Source organism: Pezoporus occidentalis, unplaced genomic scaffold (genome assembly GCF_034315485.1).
Source record: "Pezoporus occidentalis ecotype Australia unplaced genomic scaffold, CSIRO_AGI_Poc_V1 ctg149, whole genome shotgun sequence".
NCBI lineage: Eukaryota > Metazoa > Chordata > Aves > Psittaciformes > Psittacidae > Pezoporus > Pezoporus occidentalis.
Window position 1 is genome coordinate 1,830,193 of NW_026913305.1, and position 12,332 is coordinate 1,842,524.

Sequence of the window (12,332 nt, forward strand, 5' to 3'; positions counted from 1 at the left end):
GCATGACATTCTGTGGTATGGAATAACCCTTTGGTCAATTCAGGTGAGCTGTCCCAGCTGCATCCCTCCCAGCTGCTTGTCACCCCCAACCTACTTACTAAGGGTGTGGTGGGAGCAGAGTTAGAAACTGAGAAAGCCTTGACTCTGTGTAAGCGCTGCTCAGTAACAGCTAAAACATCAAAGTGTTATCAATACCGTTTTGGCCCCAGATTCAAAACATAACACCACACAGGCTGCTATGAGGAAAATTAACTCCATCCCAGCCATAGGCAGTGCATGAGTTCATAGTACAGAAATAATATATAGGAAAACATGCAAAGACCATACCTTCATTTCAATAACTGTTTGAAGAGCCTTCGTCTTTGCTGGCTCAGGCTGAAGCTGGGTTCTTCTGTGCAACTCCTGTGGAGGGACACGATAGAAATAAGCCTGACGACTCATCTTGCCATTATTCTAATCACTCATATGAATTTATTTCAGCAAAGTAAGTCTGATGATTAGCAGAATGCAACTCCAAATGCTACAGGTGCTCCCCTCTCCATAAGCCCTCCAGCATCGCTGCAGTCCCTATCTTATATTACAGTCAACTCTAACAGCACATGCGCTATTTCTGAAGCCCTTATCAATAATTAATGTCAACAGTGACAAAGCCAGCAAGTAATTTATTAGCCCAAATACAATGCTGCTGTTTCTGCCTAAAGATCAAAACTTAAATCAGTTGTGTTACTAATTCTCCAATGAGCCATTTAAAATCTATTACTGTAGTTTCTTCTTAGTTTTTCTTCCAGTATCTGAAATAAGAAATTTAAAGACATTATATTTAAATTTGACATTTTAAAGATAATAATTATAGTGGGTTGATGCAGCACCCGCTACAGTAGCGATTACATTTCAGTTTTCACATTTTCATACTATTTTTCATGCATCTTAATCTGCAGGTATAATAAAAATAGATTCCATTAGTTAAAACATAACAGAATTAATGTCTACTGGTCTTTATGAGAAAAAAAAAGAGTATGAAGCCAGCAGCACTCACTCTTTTATAAAACACAGGAGTTGTACCTCAGCATGAGATATCTCAGTAAAAAAACTCACATGTCTACACACAACAATGTAAAGCTGTAATGAAACATCATCATTTAAGAACAATAGAAAGCTGTAATAAAACATTATCATTTAAGAAGGCAAAAAGACTAAGCTGGATGTGTCGTCCCAGCCTGTGTGCAGCTGAGGCGATGGAGGAAGAAGAAGAAGAGAACTGAGAAGGGCGCGCTCGGCCGGCTGATCGCAGGGAAAGGGGAATTTGAACCTCGGACTCCAGAACCTAGAATGCCACATTCACCCAGGCGATCCCATTCTCGCCAGCAGAGTTCCCAGGTATAAGGGGCGCAGAGCCTGCACACCACCCTGGGCTCCCTCCGTCCCCCCATTCCCCTGTACAGGTCTCCCAGAGGGGTGGTGGATGCTCCATCCCTGGAGACATTCAAGGCCAGGCTGGATGTAGTTCTGAGCAATGTAATCTAGTTGAAGATGTCCCTGCTCACTGCATGGGGGTTGGACGATGACCTTTGAAGGTCCTTTCCAACCCGAACTATTCTAGGATTTTAAGAATACCATGATGCTTATAATACCCTTCACAAACTATTTGAGCAGTTTATTATAAAACAAAACTGAAACAGGAAAGATACAGTCCTGTTTCTAGTCCTTCAGAGCCCTTCCCTCTAAAGGACAGCACTACCATGGCAGATTTCTTTTCTCTCTCTGCTCTTTCTACCCCAGTGCTCCACATACACACTTGAACTAACTTTATAACCACAAAAAATACATTTATGCCTAGCAGACCGAGAAGCTCAGTTCACTCACCACAAAGACATTAGCTGACTCCAGATCCTGAACAACTGTGTCTTCCAAATTATGACTCTCCAGGGTGGAGGAGTCATCAAAAAAGAAAAAACAAACCAAACCATAACACACATAACATTCTGGGTCTTAATTATCTTTATTCCTATCTTTCAAATCCCCTTCTCTTGAGTCAAACAATGTACAACTTAATAATCAGTTGATAGACTATTAACTATAAGCAACTCTGGATTGTGCACATTTATTATCCTGCCCCACATCAGCCTATCCACATTTCTGGTCTTGCCTACGTTATAGCCCACAAGCATAAAAGATGTAATTTTTTTTGTACCATGAACTATCCATCAGTTTCTTGCTCTGTTTAATAATAAGCAAGCATATTGCTTATCAGTGCTTTTGAGAAACAACAGCTCTTTGAAGACTAAGTAGTAGAAGAGACCTGGGGCATGTTGTTACATTAAAATATACTGATAATTAACATCTTTATAAGATACATTAAAAAAATTGTGTGGCCTAATATATTAAAATAACTGAAAGGGACAAGTTAGTCATGTGTGCTCCATTTAACTGAACATAGGTTACTTGAAATGTAGTATATGATAGGACATAAAATCAAGACATCCACCCCCAAAACTGCCAGGATTGGCAACTTTTGGTTTAAATAAAAAAAGCTGTACATAGGTTAACAGAAAACTTCATGTATACAGAAAAAGATCAATACTATGATCTGTAGGATTACAGTTAAGCAGCCAAGTTATGGTCAAAGGGCTGGTAAATTAAAAGCATTTAGCTCATACCGGTTTTTCAGAGTCTTCTGTTCATGATCCTAGCCCACAACCGTAACAGGGCTTGGGCAGTTTTCATTCCCTCTTTGTACTATAGCTAACAATAATACCTTAGCCCATTATTGAAGCTCTTGGGAACCCTGGCAATATAAAGAAAGCAGTTAGATATGCGCTGTCATGCCTACTCTGTTTTGCCCCCTCTTATTTCCATAGAAGGGATGCAAAAAACATCACCATTAAGCTGTTAAATTAGATTCTGACCTGAAATAGCCTACTGGTACCTTGACCACAGGACTGCCCTCAAGTGTCACATCAGGTGCAAGTGTCTGAATGCATACTTAAAGTTAAGTAGATCTGCATGCTTTTTTATTACATTGAATATATTACAGATACATGTACGTATATTTAAACTACCTCTAACATATGACAACAATGAACTTGAGATTTTGCTTTGGGCATTTATGAAGAAGTACATCTGAATGGTGCTTTTTCCTCAGGTTTGTGGGTGTGTTTGGGGTTTTTATTTTATTTGGGTTGTTGGCTTTGGTTTTTTGTAGGGTTTTGCTTGGTTGTGTTTTTTTAATATATATATACAACTAACTATCCAATTTATGAAAAGAAAGAAATCATTGCAAATCACCTACACAGGGAATCTGTCAATCACCACTAGCTGTTTGTTGCACATGAAATAAGTACCTTCAGTACACAAATGTTTTAAAAAATAATAATATGTCATAGATTTGTCAGCTCTTCAGAAGTCATGGAAAAATAGTTGGCCACTCATACCACTATCTGATCAGCAAAAATTACAGCTAATTCTAAGACCAGACTTTGCTCCCCAAGGCCACATAAACTGAGCTGGAATATAAACAGGATTCCACACACTACCCAGGGAGACAAAACAGAGTTTCCACCCCCTTAGCCAAAGATGAATAGTCTGCCAAAGATGAGTATTCCTAGATGTCTATCATAGCATGAAGCTTTGCCTCATAATACTTTTCCTGTTTGCTTTATGAATCAATCTGATGCTGGCTGACTTAAAAGCTTTTCTTTTCTATCCCTGATGGTAAAATGAAACAGACTTTAGGATTCTGGAGAAGATCAGAAAATGACTCCCACTTTATTATTTTGTGTGGGTTTTCTTCCAATCAGATTCAAATGTTTGGAGACTCCCACAAGGCTCAGTTCTTCAATCTATGTTGTTCCATGTATGCATTAACTTTTGGGGTACCTGATTCAGGGATATACTTTTGGGGTACTGATTCAATGATACCACCACTTTATGCACATGATACCTTATACTGATTGTTTTACTACCAGAGGTCACCTGCAGGGTTTCAAATTTGACTGAACAGCTAACCAAAAGATTTTCTGAATGTTTCATGAAGTCCTTATAGCCTAAGGAAACCAGATTTTTATCCATTACATCATTTCTGGAATGATGCCGCTTTGTCTTTTTAATTTTTTTAATACAAAGCCCAGGAAGGCTTATAAAAAACTTAAAAAGAAAAAACCACCATCAGGGATAGTTTCTTTTAACCTGAATTGCACAGAATGGAACTCTTGATGTTTATGCTTTTATCCATGACAAATTACTTGTGCCATCATCTCTGCAACCATTAAGGTCTATCCTAATAATCCCTCAGAGATGCACTCATTTATGAAATTATACTTTCATTATAACCCCTGACATCTGTATCACTCCAATTGGTAGTAGTTCTGAATAACCACTTTGCACATATAAATTCATTATAATTCTGTATAACTAGATGCCTACACTTGGGATTTCATAATGAATCTCAGTCATCAAGGTGATTAACACACCCACACAAAATTGACAGGTAAATAGATCTTTTTCTTCATATTAAATTTATTCTAACATTGTCCGCTTTTAGACCAAAATGAGTTTTAAAAGAAAGCTAGCCACTGCTTTCTCCTTTCATATGTTTCTGGGATATTAGATTGACTAGCATCTTGTGTTGGCCTCAGAAGTAACTTAAGCACACAATTTTACCACTAATTTAAACATCAAAAAATCCCAAGAGGACACAGTTTGTATCATTGTCCTGGGTTCAGCAGGACAATGTTTAGTTATTTCCTAAAATAATGGTGGAAGATAAGTCCTGTTCTTTTGTTCGGAAATGGTTAAAAGATCATGTAAGATTTATCATTATCAACTAGTATACATAGCATAGTCTTAATCTAACACTAATTAAAACCCAACTGAAATATCTTTTTTATCCCAACGCTATTAGAAGCCACTTTATCAAAATGATCCTCCTTTTATTCTCTGCCTGATGTAGTATATTAAGGTTCCTAAGACACCACTGACTATGCATTGCTCTGATTAGATGAGATTGAGCTGAAACTCTTAAAACGCTATACCAGTGCTGTTAATGCAGTTCAAGGTTTTACTGTCTATTTACATAAAACTGCTTAAAACAGCATGATACAAAGTGCTAGAATGAAAAGGCCTTTTTCAGAAAAGTAGTCAGTTTAGAGAAGGTATCATGAAACTGTCAGTGAGTGCGTGCTTTTCAGTGGTAAGTTCCTAATGATTAAAGAGCAGAAGGAAAATGGAGTTGTAAACCAGAAGACCTTTAAAAATTAACACAAAGCCCAAGATTTACAAAAAATAATGATATAATAGGAACAAAGACATCCGAATCAAATAACCATTGGAAGAAGACAGATAATTAAAGATGGCAGCAACCGTACCATACCTAAGGCAATGTAAAACCAGGCATAAGAAACCATTGTGTCAGTAAATCTAGCTTCCTGTATTCCTAGGCAAAATGTTCAAATCTGTAAATCACAGCAGGCAATAGTATAGGAACTGCTAGTTCTCTCAAACACCTCAAAGCAGACTGCTTCCATTCTCCTGGATAAGAAAGCCTTGGTATTGCTTCTACATGATCAGCTTGCCTGAACTTTAAATTTTAAAATCAGCAGTATATCAATATTTCAATCAATTATTTAAGTAAAAGCACGGCCACTCAAAGTGTCTAGTGTTTCTTCAGCCAAAAACACCATTAGAAAGATGAATCAAATTCTATTTAACCAGAATACTACAAAAATGTAAAATACAGGAATTTATTTTCACCATATAAGCTTATCTTCTCTTTCCCTTTTTCTAATCCTTTGCATCTAGCCCCAGCCAAAATGGTCTCATAGTAATCTAGATGAAAGTATATTTAAGAAACGCTGATCAAACTCTTATCTTTCTGGAGACCGTAAACTGACAACACTGAACACTTCCATGTCTGGCTCCAGTATGTAGGCAAACAAAGCCCTATTATTAGCAAGGATTCCAAAAATCATGCTGCTATTGGTCATCTCTTAAAAACACTCTACCATGGGTATTTGAACTCTGTCAGAACCTGTTATGTTGTCAAATCCTAACAAATTTTATGGTTTGAAGAAATGAAAATGTAGATACAAGCATACGAAAAGAAAAAATTATGGGAAATTATACAGAGCTAATAACTATTATAAAGAGCTAATAACAAAGACTGTGCTAGAGAGTTTCTTTGTAAGCTAAATTCTCATAGTTAAGCAAATACTCAGATGCATGCCTAATTCTCTCTCCATTTAACATTTTCAAATAATGAGTTTTAATGACTATGGAAGAAATTGAATGAACTTAACACCACGGCCAAACTATAAAAGGAAGATTAATAGTACAGACAAGTCTAGCGATAATCTCATTGGCCTCAGTGTTACTCATGAACAGTTCTGACACCGCTCACGGCCTACATTAGAAAACTTGGGTATGTGAAGAAGGGGAAGAGGAGGGAGTTTTTACACCGGATTAAGCAACCAATTTGAAACACTAGCCAAAATATTTCTCTACAACAATGATACTTCCATTTACTCCTGAATTCATGCGCAAAAGAAGGGTTGTGATATGTTTTACCAATATGCTTAAAGCAGACTATAAGGAAAAATAATCTGATCTTTAAGAAATGAAGTTTTTCTTTGACGTATATGTCAAAAACACCTTCAAGAAACCACGTATGTTGTCATATTAGAATAGTGTCCTCTGGCAAGACCACATATAAAAAGTTTCAAGTGAAAAGATGATTTGTGTATGGAGCTTGAAATGCATGTGGGACTATTTAGCTTCTACTTGAAAGCACACAAAACGTTTCCTGAAAGGAGCTACTGAAACCCTACTTTAACCAGAGTTCTTGAAAATTTCTTTTCTTTGTAGAAGGAACAAAATGTCCAGAGGATCCTTTCCTTTTTTTGCCCAGTATCATTAATCTCTTGTCCTCCTACAAAAATGACTTCTCCAAAGTTAGAAAAAAGGGAAAAGTTACTGCTTCACAAATACCTTCAGAGAAAGAAACTCAACAACAAATGGTTTTCTATTTTTCCCCCATCGTAATTTTATTTAAAAACCCGTAACAAACCCCCTGAATGGATACAAGTAAAGGAAACCCATATATGTTTTCAGGAGTTGTCAGGATCAGAGAATAAAAGTTCCAATCAGTGCTTACTCTTCTGCAAAGCATACACACTCTGGAAACATCCTGGCTAAAAAACTTTCCCTTTGCAGTGCATACAGAGGTTTAAAACCGCATGGAAATGCCAATTTTTAAAAAACTAAATGTCTAAAATAGGCATTTATTAATATCCCAGCTGCAGTAAAAGGGGTCAGTTTACATAAGGACACATGAATGAAACACAGTTGGTAGTTATGAACCAAGATTTTTAGGCATTTGTATTTGGGTGTGGGTTTTTTTTAATTGGAAAAGCATTTTTTTAAGATCACATTTTCAAATTCTAAAAAATGCAAAATCCTTATCAAACAAATCCTGTAATCCATGATGTTCAAAAAATCCGTCAGATCCAAGATTTAAAGATTACCTTCCTCCCTCTTTGGAAGTTTGAACACAAAGAATTTTTTAATAAGGTTGAAAAAGAAAGATCAATTTTACAATACGTGTAACACAATACTGACCATGGAGTAACAGTGGAATTCCACCTCAGGGCATAACTAAGAGTAGACTTCCCTAGCTCCTGCCATCAGCAGCATACAGGCAAAGCTTAAAAGGGGAAAGTCACAGCAACAATTACCAAATAGGATCCTAAGATCCAGAACACACATAGATGCTGCTGTGTGCCAATTTCACTCTTCATAAACAAACATAAAACACCAAAACAAACTAAAAAGATAAAACCTTTTCAAAGCATGCATAGTACCGTGAGATAGGTTGTTACAAGCAGTGCCAACATATAATGCTTGCAGTATTTCCATGGGTCAGTTCTATAGGAACAGAATTTTCCAACAGTTCTTCTCAAATCCAAATGACTAACATCCTGCTAGCTCCCTTAAACTAGCTGAAATACAACTTCTGTTCTAGAAAAGCAAAAAGACAAAGGGTAGGAACCACTTTAGTGCTTTCCCCATCTTCCACCCTGTGCACACACCCAGTAATTTTTTTACTTTCTGTCCATTTGTGCTCCCCTGACACCAAACACAGGTGAAAAACCAATGTAAATCTTCCTTCTTAAATGGAAGCAAAATAACCAAAACCAGACTCAAACTCAACTACTCAGAGCCAGAATTACTACATTTCACACACTTGCTGGACAAATCTCTAGTTTACTGAAGAATGTATTAGCAGGTGTTAGTAAACACTGCAATTCAGACACACTTTTTTGGGTAGAAATCAGTTTTATAAACTTAGTGTTGATAAAAAAATCAGTCCTTGAGCAAAGCAGCACTGCAAACAGCCCGAGCCAAGCAAGAAAAGTGTTGGCACTCCCTATGTGATGCAGTAATGCTTTAAACCAATAACTATGGGACTTTTTTAATTTGAAAAGCACAGTTTCATAGGTCTACCTTCTAATATCCAGACTTCCTACAAATGGATATACTGCTTTATTATCTTTCAAGCCTACCTTTTAGGGTATTCCTTACTGTATCTTTTCACATTGGCTCACCAAAATCACAAGCTAAAATTATTTATGGTTTTGATTTTCAATTCCCCAATTCTCCAGGAAGTATTTTTCTAAATATGGGTGGGTTTTACTTACATGTACTTAAAATTACTGCTGGTTTAGGCTATTTAGTATTTAACATCAGGCCTTAATCAGCAAAGCCAACAAACATCAGAGCTAATAAAACTTCAAATGTGTAAGTCCCTTGGCTCTTTGGTATAGCAATTTTTTTTTTAAATGCTAACAAAGTTTTGTGGTGATATTTGTGGTGTCCCTCAGGGGTCCATATTGGCACCGATACTATTTAATATCTTGATCACTCACAGACAGTGGGATTCAGTGCACCCTCAGAGAGTTTGTGGGTGACACCAAGCCAAGTGGTACAGTTAGTTGATAATGCTTGAGGGAAATGATGCCATTCAAAGGGACTTTAACAGGCTGGAGGAGTGGGCCGTGAACCACGTGAAGTTCAACGAGGCCAAGGCCCTGCACATGGGTCACAGCAACCCCCAGTATCAATAAAGGCTGGGGAAAGGATGAATGGATTGAGAGCAGCCCTCCAGAGAAGGGCTTAGAGATATCAGTAGATGAAAAATTAGATATCATTATAACAGAATTAACAAAGATTACACTTGTCATAGTATCACGTAACAGAATGTCAGAGCTCTTTATTAACCAAGTTGTCTCCCCCAGATATTCAGACAAATTCCACCCCTACATTCCCAAGGAGTTAACAGAAGTGCAGGTAAATGCTGGCTTGCTGGATCGAATTAAAACACAAAAGGATTGCATAAATTCTATACTCTATATACAACCTCTCAGCTGAGATATGCCAACCAAGTCAGTCTTTTTCCACAGTGAAGAGGTAACGGTAACGTCTAAAGATTTGAAAATCCAGAACACTCATTTCATTCTGAAAGTTATGTTCTGCAGAAGAGCCTGAATGCATCATTACAGGAACACATTTAAATCAGAATATTGTAAAATACAGTTGATTGTATATGAAAGTACTGAAGTGAAGCAAGCACCATCAATGTCATCTACAAAAACTAGCTGTGATGTGCCCTGATGTGTCACTTGCCACTTGTACTGTGCGCTACCATAAGTAGAAGAAAAAACCATTGAAGTCCCACAGTAAACAACTTGCACAAGTAGTTACCATCCAGCTGAATATCCAACATTCTTTTAGTTTGTCAGGGGTCCGCTAAACCAAAGTTCATATATCAGCTCATGACAGTATGAGAAAAAAAAAAAATCAACTAATAAATAAAAAAAAAAAGGAAGAAAATCCACTTGGCATTTGCTCTGTTTCTTTTTCCATTGCCTGGGAAACAAAGTGTTGCTTGGTAACTTCAACCCATCTGTTCAAGTTTCCTCTTTCAGCCTTCCTTTTTCTCAGAATGAAAACACCTTCCTTAACATAAAATACGATTGGTGGAAAAATACGTTTTCTCACTGCATAAAAGATGCCACAGTTCCTTCTCTGCATTAAAATTATGGCGAGAGTTAAAAATATCTGATATTGTTTCTTTAAAACAATGCCACTTCCCCTTCCTGATTTCTTGTTAAGGAAGAAAAAAAAAAAAAAAAATTCTTTGTTTTATTCCTTTTATTCCTTGCCTCAGGGCAATAAGCACCAAGCCAGCACTTCCTTACACAGCTTAGAGACTGCATCTCTCTGTAACTACATGCTGAACATGAATATCTGTAGCCCTGGGGCTAAGGCACAGATTACAAACTACTTTGCTGTGCATCAGTACTTAAAATAACTGCTGAATGCTGACTGTATCATAAGTACCTAAATGCTTAGCTTTCTCTAAAGATGTAAATCAAAGGCATCTCTACTCAAATTACTGGTCTTATCAGTCCCTAAAGATGAATTTTCTGAACTTCAGGAGTCCATGTGATGGTATAAACAGGGTAAGATTGGAAAACAGACAAATGGAGAAAAAACTACATGAGCATGTAGGATATCAAATTCTGTACAGAACACGTTACCAAATGTATTCAGAAAATCTTACCACAAAGAGAAGTGGTAACAGAGTTACCAAACACTTTGCCATTTTTGTATTTTCAGTCATTAAACTTACCTCACTATAGAGTATGGGGTTTTGTTTGGTAACTTTTGGAGACAGACTTGCAGAAGGGCTGAATACAACAGGTAGAGTTTCAAAAAATAAAAATGCTTTAATATACTGAAAAAATAATCACATGCTGTGTATTATCTCATATCTGCATCTAAATTTTTCTAACTCAAAACCTTGGAATTACTGCTATTTTAAATATTTTATGTCATCTTTGTTTCAAAATAATGGCAGTTCAAAGCTTCTCAGAGCGACACTTGTTTCAGAAGATCTTTAGGGAGAAGAAAGGAACTGAAAGAGAGTAGCAGGCAAGGACAGAGGTTTAATGCTGTCTCCCTCCTGCTCTTAATCCATGCCACCCCTTGTCAGATCTCATTTTATTTTGTATGTGGAGACCAGGACAAGATAGTGCTCATGACTGACCAAGAGGTACTGCAGGACCCTCAATTCACACTCAAGCAGCAGCTGCTTTCTCTTCCTTGCTATTTCTTTTCTCTTGAGAAGTCCCATTCAATAGCCTGTTCCTTCCATGCTTTGGGGAACAAAATGGAAAGGAAACACTACTTTTGGAGTTTCAAGGAGGGTCTGAGGCAGAAACCATTATCACAGGAAGGGAGCCACTCTACATTCTGAGCCCTTCCCTACACAACTGGGGAGACTGGATGCTTTTCTGGTTTAGAGCAGATGATTCACAGCCTCTCAGCACAGACAAGGGCAGACAGATTACCATTACAGCAATTTAGCACTGAAGATGCTTGAGGGAATAGACTGACTACAGATAGGTTTGCATAATTTACGATTCACAATGGGGTCCCAACACTGATGTGTCTAAATGCATCCATTACCTTTTCTTCCTTTATACCTTAGTAACATTTTATTTTTTTACAATCTTTACTTGCTTTCACATACTCTAGTTCAAACACACTGAGTCGTCTAGCCCAATTTGAGCCACCCACTATTGCAACTGGAGCTTAACTTACCCAGTCTAAGGCAAATATCGTACAGACAAGATGCTTTTAGGCTCTAGTTCAGGCACTTCCTAAAAAGTCCTGGATATCTTGTTAAGCACATAAACTGAAATTTTAAATGGAATTCTGTGGTTTAATTAAACTCTTGTGCCCATTAAAACTATACTTCTTCTTACAACCACCTTAAAAATCCTTTGGGAGCACAATTTGCAAAAGCTACTGTGTTTTATTACTCTTGGTACTGCAATGTTTTATGCCTAAATATCCAACTAATATGCGAAGTATTTTGCTACAAAGTAAAGAATTGCAACCATGTAGTTTACTAAAACGCAATTATTTTTAACAGATTCAGACCAGAAATAAACCAACTGGTCTGAAAGTAGACTTTTTCAAGTACAGTAGTCTTAGAGTAAAACATAAAAGATTCTTCTGTGAAGATGTCATAAAGTTGTCAAAACTACTGGAAGAACAGCATCACCATCTAAGTACACAGAATTTTAAGGGAAAACATTATTAGAACACGGTGACATAGTGCTTTTTTGAATAACTTTTTCAAAAAGGTGTCTGTGGAAATAAGAAGAGTATGATAATGACCCTTCTTATAAAGTAAATGCAAACTAGTGGAAAACAATTACACATACACACAAGTAAGGTCCTGAAAATAGTTTCTGCAGTGATTGTAATTC

General features: G+C 37.1%; 1 protein-coding gene across 16 annotated transcripts in view; it reads right to left on the bottom strand.

The window, feature by feature from the left end:
- ERC2 (ELKS/RAB6-interacting/CAST family member 2) overlaps positions 1–12,332 on the bottom strand; it is a 495,639-nt gene that overhangs the window by 386,009 nt on the left and 97,298 nt on the right. For all 16 annotated transcript variants that reach the window (XR_009963211.1, XR_009963210.1, XR_009963207.1 and 13 more), the window contains one exon: positions 328–402. Coding sequence is in view for 3 of the 16 variants with exons in the window: in XM_062610712.1 (XP_062466696.1) it covers positions 328–402 (75 nt within the window). In the remaining 13 variants the exon portion in view is untranslated. The remainder of the gene's footprint in view (positions 1–327; positions 403–12,332) is intronic.